Source organism: Gymnoscopelus microlampas (genome assembly GCF_963454915.1).
Source record: "Gymnoscopelus microlampas genome assembly, chromosome: 3".
Lineage (NCBI taxonomy): Eukaryota > Metazoa > Chordata > Actinopteri > Myctophiformes > Myctophidae > Gymnoscopelus > Gymnoscopelus microlampas.
In genome coordinates, this window is record NC_139940.1 from 11,739,519 (window position 1) to 11,761,269 (window position 21,751).

General features: G+C 39.6%; 1 protein-coding gene across 1 annotated transcript; it reads right to left on the minus strand.

The window, feature by feature from the left end:
- Nucleotides 1–3,520: 3,520 nt before the first annotated feature.
- Nucleotides 3,521–20,350, minus strand: gsdmeb (gasdermin Eb). The gene is made up of 10 exons (XM_084053361.1): nucleotides 20,220–20,350; nucleotides 19,777–20,013; nucleotides 17,745–17,937; nucleotides 16,583–16,757; nucleotides 15,379–15,499; nucleotides 14,588–14,695; nucleotides 13,451–13,578; nucleotides 11,196–11,376; nucleotides 4,512–4,585; nucleotides 3,521–3,955 (listed from the first exon to the last, which is right to left on the minus strand). The coding sequence occupies exons 2-10, from the start codon at nucleotides 19,979–19,981 to the stop codon at nucleotides 3,722–3,724; spliced, it is 1,419 nt and encodes a 472-aa protein (XP_083909487.1). The 5' UTR covers nucleotides 19,982–20,013; nucleotides 20,220–20,350; the 3' UTR covers nucleotides 3,521–3,721.
- Nucleotides 20,351–21,751: the final 1,401 nt, after the last annotated feature.

A 21,751-nucleotide genomic window follows, 5' to 3' on the forward strand; every position in this document is an offset into this window, starting at 1 on the left:
CACCAGCATTTTTTCGTCACCAGCATTTTCCGTCATTTTTCGTCATCAGCATTTTTTCGTCACCAGCATTTTTCGTCACCAGCATTTTTCGTCATTTTTCGTCACCAGCATTTTTCGTCATTTTTCGTCACCAGCATTTTTCGTCATTTTTTGTCACCAGCATTTTTCGTCATTTTTCGTCACCAGCATTTTTCGTCACCAGCATTTTTTCGTCACCAGCATTTTTCGTCATTTTTCGTCACCAGCATTTTTTCGTCACCAGCATTTTCCGTCACCAGCATTTTTCGTCATTTTTCGTCACCAGCATTTTTTCGTCACCAGCATTTTTCTTCATTTTTCGTCACCAGCATTTTTTCGTCACCAGCATTTTTCGTCATTTTTCGTCACCAGCATTTTTTCGTCACCAGCATTTTCCGTCACCAGCATTTTTCGTCATTTTTCGTCACCAGCATTTTTTCGTCATTTTTCGTCACCAGCATTTTTCGTCACCAGCATTTTTTCGTCACCAGCATTTTCCGTCATTTTTCGTCACCAGCATTTTTTCGTCACCAGCATTTTTCGTTATTTTTCGTCACCAGCATTTTTTCGTCACCAGCATTTTTCGACCAAAAAAAGTGTCTCTACAAAGTACTACCAATCAACTCTAAATTGCCTGAAACGTACTCCTAACAGGATTTTGGGGGGACGATTTTGGCCTCCACACTTAGTGATTTTTTCGCATTTAACTTTCGTTTCGGTAGTGACAAACTTTCGTTTCGGTAGTGACACAATGGTGATTTTCTTTTTTTGACTAAGTCCAGAGCTCGATGAATGTTAGGAAACATTTCAAAGATTCCTTTTCAGGCAAACATGTCCACAGTATGAACATTTTAAAGTATGCATGAGGTTACTAGGCGTAAATATGTAGTTGTAAGGATGCCTTTAAATGTCCATTTGACGCATTGACAATGCATGGGGCGCTTAAAGTTAAATATCTCCCTTTATCTCCCTATAAATGATTTAAAAAAAAGAAAAACTCAAGCATGCATGTCCACAGTAAGGTGGAATTTTTGAACTGTGAATGGAGTTTCTAGGTGAAAGTGTTTTTTTGAGGTCCCAAAATCTTCCATCGACCTCCATTATAAATCTCTGAAATTTTAAAGGAGTACTATTCTAAAACAATGAAACATTTCAAAGATCCCTTTTCAAGCAAAAATGTCCATATTAGGATGAACATTTTAAAGTTTGAATGGGGTTTCTATTCTATATATGACATTTTGAATCTTTACAGTCAGTTCACCTTCTTTTGGGTCTTGAGTCGAACCAATTACTCCCGCGGAGACATCAAATTTCTCTTTTGCCCTTGAGTCTTGGGACTCAAGGCCCAAAAGAGAAATTTGAAAGTCCGACTTCCTATGAAAGTCGATAGCAGAATCCTTGAACTTGACCAATCATGGAGCTCAAACCGAAAGCAGCGTTCTTCTCTGTGGCTGAATAGCAGCACTGCAGCAGCTCATGGAATCATACAAGGAAGTAAAATGTATAAAGCAATGTATGTCAGACATTTTTTATAAATTAAATCTGTAATATATTATCAAACATCTAATAACAATATGAACTAGTGTTAACAGAGTGACAATGATATATCACATGAGTCATTGTGAAACAATTGTGATTCATGGTCACACACTATTTCAGTAATATAATTAAATTGATTATATCTTATTGTATTGATTTCATTTTGCAGAATGCAGGGTCACTCAAATGAGTCCATATACAAACACATGTTTTGAATTAACTGTGGAAAAACTTGAAGAACAAGGCACTGGATTAAGTAAGCTTGGATGTTAGCCTGCTCCTGACCAGGCTAACCTCACAGCTAAATTGCCATGGTAACTAAGGTAGGCTTGCTTCAATTCTCTTTCGTGGAATCGAGTCATGGCTAAACTTAGCCAGGGTGAACTGGCTAAACTAATCTTCAAGATAATTCAGCTTGAATGGAACCGATTCATCCCTAATCCTGGCTAAATTAAGCCAGGATAGGTTTTAAAGCCAGGCTTTAGCTCTAATTCACCTTTCGTGGAATAGGGCCCCGGTCAGAGAACTGCACCATGATTAGTGTGGATGTCTTCAATATGAGGCATAATGTGCATAAAAAAACTAAAATCATGAATAAAGTACTAGATACAGTATTGCCACTAATTAGATTGGCCCAGATCAGGCATGTAGCTGTGATTGGGAAAAAAGGGGCCAATGAAATAGGCGTGGTGCTTTGCGCATGTACAGCGCACAAATAATTAAAGGTAGGGTAAGTGATATTTTTGGGTTAAAACAAAAAGTATTTTGTTAAAAGGTTAAAGCACTATATTCTGATAGTAATCATTGCTATAGAGTGTTTGTTCAGTAACAGGAGTCTCCCTGTCTCTCCAGCTCTTTAATAAACAGAAAATACATTTTTCGGTAGGTGTCAAAATCTCAGCCAATCAGGAGAAAGTACCATTTTTTAAGCTTCATTTTTATAGTGTTCCAGTTCCAATTTTGCATGCTCATTTCTTAGTGTCATCACTTCCAATTTCACTTGTTTAATCTATATCCTGATTGAGCTCTCTATCCTGATTGGATAAAATTGGAAATGAAACTGAAACGAAAATGCATTTTCTGTTTTATAAAGAGCTGGACAGACATGGAGACACCTTATATGGACAGGACACTCTATAGTAACGAGCACTATCAGAACATATACCAATTTTGCAATTATTTGAATAATTGCAAATCACTTACCCCTACCTTTAAGGATGCATGATTTAGTGGTAAGATTATTGATAATGGACATATCTAAATGATATGCCCAATACAGTACACATTGATGGAAAGACACTGTTAAGCCTAACCAAAACAGGAGAACATGTCTGCAGTCCGTTTCTCCTTCAGTGAATACAGACACTTGTGAAAACGGTAGTGTTCAGTAATAAAACAAGACCGTATCAGACACTTGTGAAAACGGTAGTGTTCAGTAATAAAACAAGACCGTATCTAAGACAAAGACAGTGTTTTAAAGACCACTGTGGAACAGCATGGTTGTATTGCAATGACATGAAAAAAGATCTAGGCGAAATGAAAATGTGTTGCGCTCAAGGCAACCAAACTGAGTTGCGTTTGGTGTCCTCTGGTGGTACACATTTGGAGAAATTGAATTGAGCTGAAGAATTCAATAACATATATCCCTGCAAATCATCACCAGTGGTGTAAAAAGTAACTAAGTACTGTACTTAAGTACAATTTGTACTTTACTTGAGTATTTCCAATTTTTCTAATACTTTTACTTCTACTCCACTACACCTCAGAGGCAAATATTGTACTTTTGCTCCACTACAATTATTTGAAAACTTTAGTTACTAGTTACTTTTCAGATATAAATTATTATATTATGAAACGTACATTACGTTACTTTAGCCCTATTTTATAACTAGGCTATTCGAAAATAGCCGATCTACAAGCTCACAGCGCGTCGCATCGCGACGCGCTGTGAGCTTGTAGATCTGCTATTTTCAAATATTTTAGTACTTTCACTTTTGGTACTTTAAGTACATTTTGATGCCAATGCTTTTGTAATTTTACTCAAGTAAATTTTGATTTTTGGACTTTTACTTGTAACAGAGTATTTCTATATTGCAGTATTGGTACTTTTACTTAAGTAAAGAATTTGAGTACTTTTTCCACCACTGCTCATCATCACACAACATCAAACACTGCGGGCTAATGAGGCAAGCCCTGTAATGGCGATACAGAGGACAAGGGGAAGATATCCTGGCTGTTGGTTGATGTCTGTCTTCAGTGTGTCTGCTGTGTCTCTGCTCAGGGCTATATTAGCAGAGGCAAAGAGACCTTCTATCCTTTCATAATAGACCTCTGTGGTCAACGGAGCCAGTGGTGAACTGTTGAGAGACATCTCCCCACTTCCTGTCACACACTGTACCTGTAGAACAGAAAACACGCACGCACACGCACACACACACACACACACACACACAGTGTTTGTTATTAGACACGTCTGTTCTGTATGGCAGCACTGAGCCTCATAAGTACAGGGGTTCCCAAACGTTTCCATACCAAAGACCCCAAAATAGCTAAATTATGGCCTTAAAACAGAGGAGGGGGAGGGGGGGGGGGGTGAACGCATCGTTATTTTTTGTTTTTTTAATTATTATTATTTCATGTTGTCATGTTCAGAACTCAAGATATCATTATCTGAAGATTTGCAGCTCCATCCACTCTTTGTTTAACTTATAACTGAAAAAAGGCTGTATCTCGCTTCCTAAGCACTTTTTTTTTACTTTGAAAAAAATAATAATTTGCTGGCACAGTATGAACATATTTTTTTATTTCATTGGCACTGAGAGAGTTAAGAATCATTGTCACAATGTGTTGTGAGCTCTTTCTTCCTTTTTTACAGTAATGACATAACCAAGATTGGAAGTAGTTAATCTGACACAATACTTTGAAAAGCTGTTGTATTATGTAACAATACTCACCAGCAGCTCCAGGACCAGTAAGAGCTCAGGACTGCAGCATGTTCCGAGCAGAGCAAGACCATCATCTGTCATTTCTGGAAAAACAACGACCACACAAAACACTTTGATAACGGAACCAGTATTCCTCAGGACTTATAAGTCATGATTCATTAGACCCTCCAGAAAAACGCGGGCAAAAATCCTTGATTATGCGGGCTAAAACTCTTGATTATGCGGGCTAAAACTCTTGATTATGCGGGCTAAAACTCTTGATTATGCGGGCTAAAACTCTTGATTATGCAGGCTAAAACTCTTGATTATGCGGGCTAAAATCCTTGATTTTGCTACGAAATATGTGTTTTTTGGTAGCACTTTACAATAATGACCCGTTATAAAGCATTTATAAACGTTTATAAGTAGTTTGTAAACTATTAACAAATCATTAACAACCTGTTTGTTGACATTCGTAAATGATTACTAAAACCTTTATAACTACAGTTACAAATCATTTGTAAAGTATTAGTAAGTAGTGAACTATTCATGAATAAGCCATTTATATACATCTTTAAAAAGATTATTAAATCATTTGTAACGACCCATTCTAAAGCATTTATAAACGTTTATAAGCAGTTTGCAGACTATTAACAAATCATTAACAACCTGTTTATTGACATTCGTAAATGATTACTAAAACCTTTATAACTACGGTTACAAATCATCTATAAAGGTATTAGTAACTATTCATGAATAAGCCATGTATAATACATCTGTAAATGATTATTAAATCATTTGTAACTGATGTTACATAATATATACAAGCTATTGGTAGCTTGTTCATGTTTAACATATGCTTTGTTAAACATTCCTAAAGTATCTATAAATCCTTAGTACATGTTATTATGTGCCCTATAGTAAAGTGAAGACAGTTCATCATTTACAACTGTCTGTTAATGTGTTTGTTCATGTTTAACATGCTTTGTAAAACATTCCTAAAATATCTATAAATCCTTTGTACATGTTATTATGTGCCCTACAGTAAAGTGAAGACAGTTCATCATTTATGACTGTCTGTTAATGTGGACTTTCTCCTTACCTGTTGCAAACTACCTGGCTTTCATGAATGCAGACACCAAACAATTACTAGAATTATCATTCATGTTAAGCAAATGATGCGTAAGACATTCGTAAAGAGTATGTAAACCATTTGTGGTGTTAGGGACCAAAAAAGTCACTACAAAGTACTACCAATCAACTCTAAATTGCCTGAAACGTACTCCTAACAGGTTTTTTTGGGGGACGATTTTGGCCTCCACACTTAGTGATTATTTTTTATTTAACTTTCGTTTCGGTGGTGACCAACTTTCGTTTCGGTAGTTTGATTACAAAATGTAAGTTGTGTAAAAAATAATCTGACTATACTAAGTTGTTATTTGTTTGTTTAAGTCAGGCTATACTCTACTCAGAGTCATAAGTTTACAAAATGTACTAAAGTACAGTGAACGTCTGTGCGGTTTGTCTTCATCACTGAAAATAACGTACATGTAAACTGATGTCATGTGCAGTTGGGGTGAAGAAACACAACCATTTCACTCCTAATAATACCTATTTGATTTGACATCCTGACTTGCTGTTGTAGCTGAGGCTTGAACCTGTTACCTGCGGCTCACTAGTCAGTGACTATCCATTCACCTACAGCTGTTTCCTTGGAATCTGTGGTTCTGAAACGTTTTGTTGTCAACCCCCCAAATTGACATGTATTTGGGCAGTGGACCCCAATGTGAAAAGATGTAGTGTCAGGGCCCCCCATGAAAAAGATTTATATTTATGCTGTAACACATTTTTTTTAAGTTATTTGTCTTGTTTGTTGTTCAAGTCAAAGCACCAGGAAGGCTGTACTTGTCAGCCGTCTGTTAGCTCAATGGGTTGAGACGCAGTATTCATGATCCAGAGGCCATGAGTTCAAATCCCATTGATGTCTTTCCTATGATTCTTTCCTTTGCAGAGTGGCTTCCAGAAGATCAACTGAGAACTACCAGGAAGGCTGTACTTGTCAGCCATCTGTTAGCTCAATGGGTTGAGACGCAGTATTCATGATCCAGAGGCCATGAGTTCAAATCCCATTGATGTCTTTCCTATGATTCTTTCCTTTGCAGACTGGCTTCCAGAAGATCAACTGAAAACTACCAGGAAGGCTGTACTTGTCAGCCATCTGTTAACTCAATGGGTTGAGACGCAGTATACATGATCCAGAGGCCGTGAGTTCAAATCCCACTGGTGTCTTTACTGTGATGCTTCCCTTTGCAGACTAACTTCTAGAAAAACAAGTTAAAACCACCAGAAAACCTGTAACTCTCAGCCAACAGCATAGCTCAACTGGTAGAGCGTCTGTCCAATAACATGACTTGACTTGAGTGGGTTTGATTCCCACTCGAGTCAAGTGTCCCCGGTAACTTGGGGCAACGGATACATTGACTGATATCCTTAGTGATGCTTCCCTTTGCAGACTAACTTCTAGAAAAACAAGTTAAAACCACCAGGAAACCTGTAACTCTCAGCCAACAGCATAGCTCAACTGGTAGAGCATCTCTCCAATAACATGACTTGACTTGACTTGAGTGGGTTCGATTCCCACTTGAGTCAAGTGTCCCCGATATCAATTTATCCGTTGCCCCAAGTTACCTGGGACACTTGACTCGAGTGGGAATCGAACCCACTCAAGTCAAGTACCAGGGACACTTGACTCGAGTGGGAATCGAACCCACTCAAGTCAAGTCAAGTCATGTTATTGGAGAGACGCTCTACCAGTTGAGCTATGCTGTTGGCTGAGAGTTACAGGTTTCCTGGTGGTTTTAACTTGTTTTTCTAGAAGTTAGTCTGCAAAGGGAAGCATCACTAAGGATATCAGTCAATGTATCCGTTGCCCCAAGTTACCGGGGACACTTGACTCGAGTGGGAATCAAACCCACTCAAGTCAAGTCATGTTATTGGACAGACGCTCTACCAGTTGAGCTATGCTGTTGGCTGAGAGTTACAGGTTTTCTGGTGGTTTTAACTTGTTTTTCTAGAAGTTAGTCTGCAAAGGGAAGCATCACAGTAAAGACACCAGTGGGATTTGAACTCACGGCCTCTGGATCATGTATACTGCGTCTCAACCCATTGAGTTAACAGATGGCTGACAAGTACAGCCTTCCTGGTAGTTTTCAGTTGATCTTCTGGAAGCCAGTCTGCAAAGGAAAGAATCATAGGAAAGACATCAATGGGATTTGAACTCATGGCCTCTGGATCATGAATACTGCGTCTCAACCCATTGAGCTAACAGATGGCTGACAAGTACAGCCTTCCTGGTAGTTCTCAGTTGATCTTCTGGAAGCCACTCTGCAAAGGAAAGAATCATAGGAAAGACATCAATGGGATTTGAACTCATGGCCTCTGGATCATGAATACTGCGTCTCAACCCATTGAGCTAACAGATGGCTGACAAGTACAGCCTTCCTGGTAGTTTTCAGTTGATCTTCTGGAAGCCAGTCTGCAAAGGAAAGAATCATAGGAAAGACATCAATGGGATTTGAACTCATGGCCTCTGGATCATGTATACTGCGTCTCAACCCATTGAGCTAACAGTTGGATGACAAATATAGCCTTCATGGTAGTTTTCAGTTGATCTTCTGGAAGCCAGTCTGCAAAGGAAAGAATCATAGGAAAGACATCAAGGGGATTTGAACTCATGGCCTCTGGATCATGAATACTGCGTCTCAACCCATTGAGCTAACAGACGGCTGACAAGTACAGCCTTCCTGGTGCTTTGACTTGAACAACAAACAAGACAAATAACTTAAAAAAAATGTGTTACAGCATAAATATAAATCTTTTTCATGGGGGGCCCTGACACTACATCTTTTCACATTGGGGTCCACTGCCCAAATACATGTCAATTTGGGGGGTTGACAACAAAACGTTTCAGAACCACAGATTCCAAGGAAACAGCTGTAGGTGAATGGATAGAGTCACTGACTAGTGAGCCGCAGGTAACAGGTTCAAGCCTCAGCTACAACAGCAAGTCAGGATGTCAAATCAAATAGGTATTATTAGGAGTGAAATGGTTGTGTTTCTTCACCCCAACTGCACATGACATCAGTTTACATGTACGTTATTTTCAGTGATGAAGACAAACCGCACAGACGTTCACTGTACTTTAGTACATTTTGTAAACTTATGACTCTGAGTAGAGTATAGCCTGACTTAAACAAACAAATAACAACTTAGTATAGTCAGATTATTTTTTACACAACTTACATTTTGTAATCAAACTACCGAAACGAAAGTTGGTCACCACCGAAACGAAAGTTAAATAAAAAATAATCACTAAGTGTGGAGGCCAAAATCGTCCCCCAAAAAACCTGTTAGGAGTACGTTTCAGGCAATTTAGAGTTGATTGGTAGTACTTTGTAGTGACTTTTTTGGTCCCTAACACCACAAATGGTTTACATACTCTTTACGAATGTCTTACGCATCATTTGCTTAACATGAATGATAATTCTAGTAATTGTTTGGTGTCTGCATTCATGAAAGCCAGGTAGTTTGCAACAGGTAAGGAGAAAGTCCACATTAACAGACAGTCATAAATGATGAACTGTCTTCACTTTACTGTAGGGCACATAATAACATGTACAAAGGATTTATAGATATTTTAGGAATGTTTTACAAAGCATGTTAAACATGAACAAACACATTAACAGACAGTTGTAAATGATGAACTGTCTTCACTTTACTATAGGGCACATAATAACATGTACTAAGGATTTATAGATACTTTAGGAATGTTTAACAAAGCATATGTTAAACATGAACAAGCTACCAATAGCTTGTATATATTATGTAACATCAGTTACAAATGATTTAATAATCATTTACAGATGTATTATACATGGCTTATTCATGAATAGTTACTAATACCTTTATAGATGATTTGTAACCGTAGTTATAAAGGTTTTAGTAATCATTTACGAATGTCAATAAACAGGTTGTTAATGATTTGTTAATAGTCTGCAAACTGCTTATAAACGTTTATAAATGCTTTAGAATGGGTCGTTACAAATGATTTAATAATCTTTTTAAAGATGTATATAAATGGCTTATTCATGAATAGTTCACTACTTACTAATACTTTACAAATGATTTGTAACTGTAGTTATAAAGGTTTTAGTAATCATTTACGAATGTCAACAAACAGGTTGTTAATGATTTGTTAATAGTTTACAAACTACTTATAAACGTTTATAAATGCTTTATAACGGGTCATTATTGTAAAGTGCTACCGAAATGTGAAATCTTGTTGGAAAAAAAAATCATGCCTAACGATGATGTCACTGGTAGACAGGTTTCTGGACTGTCCACAGCCCTCCTATGAGACACAGACCAAGTAGAACAAAATGGTACCATTTTATCATGAGTATTAGTGAGGACCAATTATATGAAGATAGGTTGAAAATCGGTGAAGTCGTCCTTTAATGTCCTAATGGAAGTCAAAGGAGCTGTGATCGCGCTGAAACCATGTCATACGCCATAGATACATCATAGACGACTGACGTCATAAGATGACTGATGTCACAGCCGCGTCATGTCCTAGTTTTACAGCGCTTGAATCTTGTTAAACTGCATTTAACATTACCAGGAGGACAAATAACGTACAGTAATGGTTTGGATTTGTCTCTTAACTCTCTCAGTGCCAAGCCACGAGTTATCCCGAGTTTTTTCTGAATGCCCTCAGTGCCAGAATGAGTTATCCCGAGTTTTTTTTTTTTTTTTTTTAATGTTCAGAACTCAAGATATCATTATCTGAAGATTTGCAGCTCCATCCACTCTTTGTTTAACTTATAACTGAAAAAGGCTGTATCTCGCTTCCTAAGCACTTTTTTTTTACTTTGAAAAAAAAAATTGCTGGCACAGTATGAACATATTTTTTTATTTCATTGGCACTGAGAGAGTTAAGAATCATTGACACTTCTCAAGACAGGCTGTCTTGAAGAGTTTAAATCTGCTTCTGGTTTCAGGAATATGTTTCAGATTATGTCGTCACTGTCGGGGCAGAAATCTTGTATGCGATATAACGAGTAAGAGATTGTATGAGAGACAATCTTTTCATGTTTTTTCATAAATGAACGCCCTACTAAAAGTTTGAAAATTCCAGCATAAAATGACGTGCACAAAATATGGACGCCAGATTGAAAGTGGTTAAGTCAGTACTATCTAACCCAGGGGTCTTCAACGTTTTCAGGCCAGGGACCCCCTCGCTGAGAGAGAGAGATGAAGCAGGGACCCCCTCTATATAACTTTTTTTTTGTTATTAGGTCTGCTCTTTTTTTCCCTCTACACTTATATACCTCTTTGACAAAAATAGCAGATCTACAAGCTCACAACGCCTTGCAGCGCGAGGCGTTGTGAGCTTGTAGATCTACTATTTTTGGCTAAAGTTTTCCTCAGAAAAGGGATGCTAGGATTCAAGTGGTAAATGCAACAAAAAAAAATCCTATCACACAAAGATTTGGCGGACCCCCTGCAGTAACTCTGAGGACTAGGGGGGTCCCGGACCCCCTGTTGAAGACCCCTGATCTAACCGATGGAAAGTAACTACATTGGATCCATTGGAACCTTTTCATTTTACTGAAAATTAAGTAAGGTTGTGAAAAGAGTAATAATGCTACACACCGTCCAAGGCACTGATGACAAGATGAACGGCATGGCGATTAGAGGGGTTCTTGTCTGTTGGAGGTTCCTCTTCCCCTCGACTGGACTGCTCCAAGAGCTCCAATATAGCCTTGGTATTCTGTCTCGCAGACTCTGTCCCAAAGGCCTCCATGTCAGGGGTCTCACTATCAACACACGTCAGCTGAATAAAAAGGACAGACAGTTAGGAAATGCTGACCCAGAATTAGGAATTATGAATCAATGACCAGGAATAGGCTCTGTGCATATATAACCGGAGTCCCGGCCGGGCTCCTAGAGCAGTGGTTCTCTAAACGTTTTCGTGCCAAGGACCCCCAAATTCATATATGTTTGGCCGTGGACCCCCATCTGGGGGTCAAGGTTTTGTGCAAGGAAGAGAAGATTTGTGTTAAAAAAATTCAAAAGTATAACATTTTTGGAGGGTGATATTTGTAACTGCATATAATCCTATGGGCTGAGGCGGCACCTGTCAGCAGGGAGTGTTGGGTGGGAAGAGTAGGACAAAGGCTCTACGTCGTCCCTATGGGGGCTCCTCACTGGTAGGTGAGTCAGTAGGATACAACACGGAAATGTGTGAGGGGAAGAATCAATTGGCATAACGACTAAATTGTGGAGAAAAAGCGGGTAAGAAGAAAAAGAAAGAAATGTGTTTCCAAACTTATGCCACCTTCTGGGAACCTAGGACTACAGTTATGCACAGAGCCTATTAGAAGTTGGCGATTAGGAATTATCAATAATCATGTGAATTGATAATCGCTGAGAAATGTTATCCGGAATAAATGCATAATGCTTGTTCCTATGATAAAAGTATGTATTCAAACAGCTCAAGAGTTTAAAAGGGGCATTTCAACCATAATCAATGTGAATACAATTCTGCTCAAGCCTCCACTGTTAACAAGATGTTTTCATTGGTCTGAGCTAACACTATATGGAATAAGGGTCTGCTGCTGAGATCAAACATTTGAATTATCATTAAGGCTTGTGTAATTGTATATTTTTCTTAAGTGTCAACATAGCCAACGAAAAGTCCAAGAAAAATGCAATTCACCTATTTCTAAGTATGGACCCATCTAGCCACAACAGACACATTGGGGACATAGACCGTCATAGACCACTCATAGGTCTATGATGGGGAGTCATAGACCATGTGAGCCACTTCCTGAAATGTAACGGTTTTGGACACAACCTTACATCCAGTAAGGTTGTGCAATGAGCCATAAAGCTACATAATAAAGTACAGCTTCCCCCACCGTCCATCGCTCCAAGAGTGTAAAACAAGACCCAGACCTGTACTGCTGGTTTGGACAACGTAATTCATCATTGTGATGAACTTGGGCATTGTAATTTGTAATGAAATTATAATTAACTTTATGAAGCGACTGTGAAAGCGTTCAGAATATAAATGAGGCAATGTGGATTAAGCATTTGTGCAGACAGAGATCCAAAAAACATTCATCAGTGCTTCATAAAAGTTGTCATAAAGTTGTTCCAGGTTCATCACAATGACATATTATCCAGTCCAAAGCAACAGGACAGGTCTGGGACTTGTTTTAACAGTTGTGTGGATGATAATGGCATTCTGTTGGCTTCCAGATGCATTCAGTCATGAACTGTCCATAGGCTATGTTAGCAAGAAAACTAAACAAGTATGTCTTATTCTTTAACCACTTCTTCTTCAAAAAATAGCAGATCTATAAGCTAAAAGCTTGTTACGAGAGCTTGTAGATCTTTTTTTTTGTGTGCTATTTTTGTAAATATACTGTATGTATTTTTTGGGGGCAATTTCAAATGTGCCCAAAATAGGGATGCCAGGGTGGTTAACCCATTAAGACCTGGAACGCATCTGTGTCACTTTTTGATTTGAGCTAAAAAAAAAGCATTATTTTACACTTTGGCTATTCAAAAATAGCAGATATACAAGCTCATAGCGCGGCACTTGATCTGCTATTTTTGAAAATTTATGAAAATGTGTGCAAATCTTTGAATATATATTGTTTTAAAGCATAAACATTTTTAACTCAAATCTTTGCTTCTGGGTGGTCCCTGGAACAACATATTTTGAGATGGGGGTCCACGGCCAAATAAATACATATAAGTTTGGGGGTCCTTGACATGAAAAGGTTTGTGCACCACTGATATAGAAACATACGTTTTTCAGAAAACTGTTTGGATTTAGAAGACATTTTGTAGAATCGGCTTCAGGTCTTAATGGGTTGAGAAAACATCATGCTGCTTACCACAGTCTCCAGCATGCTGACAGCGTCGGGGTCCTGCATGACTTTGGTCAAATGCTGGAGCAGAGAGGAACGAGTTGAAGCAGGAAGTGATGACAGCTTCAGGAAATGATCGCTCAGCCTGTCCAGCTCTGTCAGTAAACACATCAAAACAGGTATGAGGTGCAACTTCATCGTTCTCATATGGTGTCAAAACAGCCTGTACAGTATGTGTGTGTGCACGGTGAGGTGGATAAGGGAAATGAAATGCATTAATGCATTAAAAAATCCATTAAAAATGTTTACCATCAACATGCAAAGAGAGTCAGGTGATTTCACTGATTAGTTCTGCAGTGTTTGATTGAAAATGAAATGAAATTTGAACTAAAGCTATGTTCAAAACAAAACAAATGTATAAAGATAGAAATCACATATTAAAATACAATATAGAAATCTAATCCTACAGGTGTGTGTGCACAATACATTCACATGTGGATCAACAACAAAGATCCTTGGTTTTAAAGCCTATAATCTAGGTCAAAGCAGTTGCTTAACAGTTGTCATTAGGATTCCATTCTAAACATGTTTTTGCTTGTGACACGTAAGTCATAAAATCTATAGATATATACAAATTAAAGGACAAATCTGAATGAGAGGAGAAAAAACTAATGCAAATGCTTCCATACTGGTGTACTGCATGACATTGCATTCATAGTTTAGTGGTGAAAAAACTGATCAGAGATGCAGAAAACGGTTATATGGTCAGATGAGTCATCCTTCACCATATAATCCACAAGTGGTGGGTGGTGTACACTAAGAGCATAGTATTGGCCTGAACCTCAGTTGTATTTCGGGGGTGGGGTTAGGTGTTTTCAGTGAATTTAGAACAGAGACTTCTGTTCTAAATGTAGAAAGATCTGCCATTAACCCATTAAGACCTGATTTTTCAAAAATAGCAGATCTACAAGCTCATAGCACGGCACTCGGTGCCGCGCTATGAGCTTGTATATCTGCTATTTTTGAATAGCCAAAGAAATCTAAAATGACACAGATGCGTTCCAGGTCTGAATGGGTTAAACCCTTTAATTAATTCATAAACGGATCATGTAAAGAATATACCGTACCCACATCATTTAACCGTTACTCTGCCATTTTGTTTACCTTGTTTTATGCAGCTATGTTGAGAGGCATGGACAGGGGCCCCGACTAGCTCCTTAGCAGGCCCATCCACCTCAAAACCTCCCTTAGTGTCAGACATGAGACACAGCTCTGTGGATAGAACAAAACACAATCTTATATACTCTAGTCCTACTCAGCTAACTCGATATCATCTAGTTTCACAGTGTTGCTACTCTTTATGTATATCGTGTTGCCCTCTTCTTACAGCATCTTGTGGTGGCATTTCATTCATTTTAGGAGTCTGTTATCTGCTTTTACTGACTTTCTTTTACATTGTTTACTACAAATCCACTCAGGTGAAGAATTCACTGCCTGTATACCAGGGTTCTTCAACAGGGGGTCCGGGACCCCTAGGGGGTCCTCAGAGTTACTACAGGGGGTCCGCCAAATCTTTGTGTGATATGATTTCTTTTTTTTTACCTTAACCACTTGAACTCTAGCATCCCTTTTTCTGAGGAGAACTTTAGCCAAAAATAGCAGATCTACAAGCTCACAACGCCTCGCGCTGCGAGGCGTTGTGAGCTTGTTGATCGCCTATTTTTGGCAAAGAGGTATAGGTGTAGAGGGAAAAAAAGAGCAGACTAAGTAAACAAAAAAAATGTTTAATCTGAAACACAATTGTATACAATATAGAGGGGGTCCCTGCTTCATCTCTCTCTCAGCTAGGGGGTCCTTGGCCTGAAAAGGTTGAAGACCCCTGCTGTATACTTTACAAGGGTTTCAAAACTGACTAAAAATGGCAGTTTATAAAATGAGGTTGAACAGGACCTCACCGTAGTGTCCATCGAATTTTACCACTATTTCCATGAGACCATAAGCGAGGGCAGTGTGGGGGGGAATCTCCAGGGTGACATTGCTGTCTTTGCTTAGACTGCCATTTTCCTTTATGGACACCTGTAGACCAAACATGATAAACAAAAGAGGCTAGAGAACAAATACACTATAAAAACCAAACAGAGAACGTTCAAAAGAAAGAATGTTGTGTATCAAGTTGTCAAGCAACTGGCCAGATGCTCACATATTTGGGGAGATGGAATAGCAAACAAAAGGGAGAATTTGTACTCCTTGTAGGGAAATACACAACCTTGGCAACACTGTGAGAGTCGTATATGAAATGATCTGGTATCCTACTTAACTGTTTTTATTTGCACTCTACTTATGTGATCATTAACCCTGTCTTTTATTGACTATGGCTAACACCATTACTCCGATCTTGCTTGCTCAGGATAAAAGTGTCAACTAAATGCATAAATTGTAAGATCATGGTACACATGTTAACCCATTAAGACCTGGAACTGTGTAATTGTTTGATTTGAGCTAGAAAGCATTATTTTACACTTTGGGCTATTCAAAAATAGCAGATATACAAGCTCATAGCGCGGCACCGAGTGCCGCGCTACGAGCTTGTAGATCTGCTATTTTTGAAAAATCGTGAAAATGTGTGCAAATCTTTGAATATATATTCTTTTAAAGCGTAAAGTTTTTAACTCAAATCTTTGCTTCTGGGGGTCCCTGGAACAAAATATTTTGATGGGGGTCCGCGGCCACATACATATAATTTTGGGGGTCCTTGACATGAAAAAGATTGAGCACCACTGATATAGAAACATACGTTTTTCAGAATACTGTTGAGATTTAGGAGACATGTAGAATCGGCTTCAGGTCTCAATGGGTTAACGCCATTAATCTGATCTTGCTGGCACAGGATAAAAGTGTCTACTAAATGCCTAAATTGTAAGATAATGGTACAAATGTTACTGTCTCCCACCAACATACAATATTACACTGTTTACCCCATCTAATCTATTCTTAGTTTATAACATTATAATGATGTCTTGCGATCCAGTTTTAAGGTCGCAGTTTATAGTGGTTGATAACACACAGTGCATTCCTATCTAGGTCGTTACCCTGAGAGACTATCTTGTTTGTGACCTAGTTTTGAGTCTTAGAGAAGCTGGTGTTGTTGTCATACCTTACCTTGGTGCTCCTGGGAGAGCAGAGGCTCAGCAGACCCCCACACTGTCCACCCTGTTGGACCTCCTCTATGACCGAGCAGGGCTGAGAGGTCATGATCCTCTCCTTCACAACGCCAAACACCTCTCTACGTTTCTCCATGGTCTGCTTTACCAGAGAGTGGGACATGTCCATGACCCTGCAACACAGAGACAAATTACACTTTGTTTTATTTTTATTGGCACAAGCTGCTGTGTTTGTGATAGTTTGTGCTTAACACTGTGTGTGAGACAGCATGGGCATGGACAGAGTAAGCTTGACGTCATAAAAAGGAGAAGTATGGAGTTTGACTTTATGTATACTGTAGTTCTTTGTTAAACAGATGGAGTAAAACAATATTGTTGTAAACGCTAACAACCAATGAAGCAAAGTCAATAAACTTTTGTTTTCTTTTATCATTCTCTGTTAAATTGCGCATGAACTTAACTTCCCTTCTGTTACTAGGGGTTGAAGGTATACAGTTATTTACTTTTACATGACGAAAAAACGTAATGCACTGTTTTAGCATCGCAACTTCCTTGCCTGGGTTTGGTGTTCATTGATTTGTAGGAGCTACATTTTAACCACATGAACCCTAGACAAAATAGCAGTTCCAAAGGCTCAAAACGCGCTGCGTTGTGTGAATCTTTGCACTCAGATTTGATTTGATTCTGGATTTTTTTGTGTAGTGTAGTCACCCTGTTTAAGTCACTTCCTCGTATGTATTTACGTTTTGTGTGTTTATTCACACCTTATGATATACAGTGTCAGTATAAAATGAGAAAACAAACAACCAATTTGTACCAATAGTACCTAATCTCCTAAGCTTACTTGATTTGTTCTTGATTCTTCGATTCTGTCATGCCTTTATTGATATAGCCTATTTTTGGACAGTTCGCACAAACATAAGTTGTTGAACTAAGAGTTGGTAACTTTCCTGCTACCGTTAATGTTCATTCACATCAGCCCTTGTATATAAACCTGTATGGCCGGCCAAAGATCACTCATGCTGGTTGCAATTCTTCTACAGGCAAAGCAAACAGTACTGTTAAAAGTGAAGACACCTTTCACTTTCACGTTTTATAATTACCCCAGTTACAATATGACTGCTGTGGTAATGAAACGAATGACACAAGGAAAGACTGACCTGTCTTTGGAGTCTCGAAGCAGCTTCTGCACATCCAACTCCTCTTTCTTTAAACTTCCCAAGGACGACTGGAGTTTGGACGTGTCCTTACCCCCCATGTTCACGTGGGCGCGGACAAAATTTCCCTCCAGGTTTCCCTGAATGTTGTCGTTGAATGTTCCGTTATACTTGATAAAGTCTGTCTCGGTGACAACTGTGGACAGGGAAACATTAACACTGAGTAAAGTGGTAAATCAGTGTTTCTCAACTCCAGTCCTGTGGTGGACCCAAGCGTCAACTAGTTTTATCATTTACTGGGTAACATTCTCCTAATGGGCCCTGGTTGGATAGTAAAAAATCACACCTGTGTGAAGGTAGCGGCGCCTTTGATACATTTTGTCATCAATAAGTGTTTATAATGTGTTTATAGCCACGTGTCACGTGAAGCTTGACCAATCACTTTGTTGACGTGTCTGACCAATCAGAACGTTGACGCAAAAGCCAGGTATAGAGGGCTAATATCCGCTCTATACCTAAAGGTATAGAGCGGCTAGCGCCGCTAAAAATCACACCCAGTGTGAAGTGGGCGGTTTGTGGTCATCACAACATGACTCACTTTAAAAAAAGGATGAATGACTTTTTTTAAAGTCCATACTGCTATTCATAGGGCTGCACATGTGTCATGTGTTTCGCTAGCCAATCACAGTCCTGAATTTGCAAAGTCAGCCAATCACATTACAGTTAGTGGTGATGACACTAGCTGTAATGTGATTGGCTGATATGAAAAAAAGTATCGATTTGCATTAACAATGGATGGGTTAGGGGGTACACACATTTTTTGGTCGGTGTCCAAAACTCACTTATAGGGGGCGGCTACACCGCCCCAAAAAACATCACACCCTGTGTGAAGAGAGTGGTGCCTTTGATGAGCCCCGTATTGTCATCACCCGTGTTGTCATCATGTTTGTTTATTGGACATACATACATACGGACACACGGACAAAGTCAGATATAGGAGTGGTTGGCACCACTCAAAAACAAAGAGTACCTAGGATTGCTCAGTCAGACAAGCCACATAAAACACGGGTTAAGTTTATCTGTTGTAATCAGTCAGGCTGGAGAGAAAGTCTGAACACTCAGACCTCTGACTATGACTGCTGGCATAATATAGTGAGCATCATGCGTTGTTGCTGTTGTATTTGTGTGCTGCGAGTCCAGTTATAATAAAGAGACAGGTTATATACTGTATAATAAAGATTCTCAGATTATCTCTAGATAAATGAACTCTAAGCTAAGCACATGGCACATACATTGTCAAAAGACCTCCATGGCACATAATAGCCTATAACAGTTCTCAAGTGGGGTACAGGCCAGGGACTCACTAGGTTCCTTGAGGGGGGGGGGCCTAAACTGACCCTTGCAAGTCTGTAACTCTGACAGTGTACACATGGAACCAAATGGACCCGTTAGCAGTGGTGTAAAGTAACTAAGTACATTTACTCAAGTACTGTAAGTACAATTTTGAGGTACTTTTGCTTTACTGGAGTATTTCCAATTGTCTATACTTTTACTTCTACTTCACTACATCTCGGAGGCAAATATTGTACTTTTACTCCACTACAATTATTTGAAAACTTTAGTTACTAGTTACTATACATACATTAACCACTTCAGCCCTATTTTATACCTAAGCTATTTTCAAATAGCCGATCTACAAGCTCACGAGCTTGTAGATCGGCTATTTTCAAACATTTTAGTACTTTTACTTTTGGTACTTTAAGTACATTTTGATACCAATACTTTTGTACTTTTACTCAAGTAAATTTTGAATTTCTGACTTTTACTTGTAACAGAGTACTTCTACATTGCAGTATTGATACTTTTACTTAAGTAAAACAATGTAGTACTTTTGCCACCACTGCCCGTTAGGGTCCATTTGGTTCCATTTGTACACTGTCAGAGTTAAGGGGGGGTCCTTGAAATCTAAAAGTGAGAACCACTGGCCTATAGGCTACCGTTGGTCTAACAAAAAACACACAAGATTGGGAATCACCTGGTTTTATAGGCGTATCTCCTACGAGGACATCATCCAGAATGAAGTCGGACGGGAGATACTTGTTCTTCTGCCACAGCCAGGCGCGTCTGCGCTTGACGACCAGGGACAGGATCCTGATGCCGTCGTTCAGACTGGTCACTGGGAGCAGGTCTCCGTCACCGTCCACCTCCTCCAGGAGGTTCTTCGTAGCCGTGGCGAACATCTCCAAGTTCAGCAAGAGGCAGAGCAAGCAACCTGTATGAGTTAAATTGATTTAATAATGTCAAGTTCGTCATGAACATTTCTTGAAGCTCGTCTTTGGGTGACAAAAACGGGTGACAAACTGACAACATTTGAACAATTAAGCGCAGACATTTCCAACATTAAAGCATGGAAGAGAAGCGGTCCTTTTTGTAAGTAAGAATATGCTACATTCAATAAAAATCAAAGCTCGCTTTTACCACTCTTTAACTCCTGGCGACAGTGAGGTTTTCAAAGCGAAATGTCTTGTCTATGTGTGCACTGTGCAGTGTGCGCCTGCTCTGGTCTATAACCCGTGGAGCTCTATAACATATACATTGTGTTCTTGTTATGTCTGCAGCAGTAGAAGTTATGAACAAAGGAAGGAAATAATAAACAGTCTCTGTTCCGCCCCTTGCAGAGGTTGAAAACACCCATCAACTGTATGCTCCGCCCCTTCCAGAGGTTGCATGGTGACAGCAAGCCCCAGAACCATAACCTCGCATCACCAGTCTTTCCACCTCGGAGGAAAGCCTGGTCTGCGTTACTAAAGACCCATATGATCCGGTCTAGGAAAAGAAAAAAGAATCCTATTTCCGGATTGTCGCGATCCGGTTTTGCGGTGCCGCTTTGTTTTTGGTTCCCCAATCCCTATTTAAATGGAATAGAATTTCCCCGTGGGATAATATGGATAATACAGACGCTAAATAGTCTCCGGAAAGTACACTCACATTTATATTTAAAAAAATATTTTTATTAGGTTTTATTAGGATTTTAGTAGGACGGGCCTATTTTGGGGTGAGACGTCTTTCCGGTTTGTCGCGATCCGGTCGCTCCCGACCGGATCATATACCCGAAAAGGAATGCTGCCCAGGCTACCAGAACCATAGACATATAAAGGTTAGACGCCTCCTTCGGCTCTGAGGCGCGTGATAGTGATATGCAACTGACTTCTGCCAAGAGTGGCGTATAGGTATCACGGGGGCCATTTTAGAGTAGGAAAGCTTCCCTGAAGCTTCCGTGTGTGTCACAGAAGGGGGCGTTCGGTAGGCCAATCAGAGGCAAGTGGGGGCAGGACAACTAGATTCTGACAAATCTTAGAAAAGACGCACTGTGATTGGCCAGTAGTCAACGCGCTGTGAGCGCTGTGATTGGCCAGTAGTCACTTTGAGTGTCCGTTTTCCTACGCGAAAATGGCGGCCGCGATACGAGTTGCTCCAACGAACTGCAGAGGCTAATGAGGTATCTAGGTTTCTATATCTATGCCCAGAACCACGGAGGATTATTGAAGCTACTGAAGCCTGGTGGCCAAATCTGGTGTTGCAGGACTTCTGCATTTAGGACGCTAGTGCGTCTGCTCTACTATTGGCCAGTGGCGTACCCACCATAGAGGCAGGGCAGGCGGCCGCCTGCCCAACTAAAATCTAGCCTCCCCTAGAAAATAAAGTAAAAGACTGAAAAACAGGCAGTGAAAAAAATCCAAAGAGAATAGTGGCCGTCTGACCTCGTCCATTCACGCGGGCAGGCAGCTAATCACTACCGTATCCAAACAGCAGAGCGACGTCGCCTATACTATAGTGATGCAAATGTTTGCCTTTATCTTCATGGGGTGCCAGGAGTGCCAGGGGTGGGGGTGTCTGGGCCATCACCTGTACTCACCAGACATAAAAGGGGCTCTGAGTATGAGAGCAGCTTGAACCATTAAACTACAACATGAAGAAACCACTGCTGAATAATTGATTGATTATACTTG

Coding starts and splice junctions, on each gene's coding strand:
- gsdmeb (XM_084053361.1), bottom strand. CDS start 19,981: ATGTTCGCCACGGCTACGAAGAACCTCCTGGAGGAGGTGGACGGTGAC. Junction 13,579..14,587: donor ACATAGCTGCATAAAACAAG/GTAAACAAAATG, acceptor GTTTACTGACAG/AGCTGGACAGGCTGAGCGAT. Junction 11,377..13,450: donor TCAGCATGCTGGAGACTGTG/GTAAGCAGCATG, acceptor CTTTTTATTCAG/CTGACGTGTGTTGATAGTGA.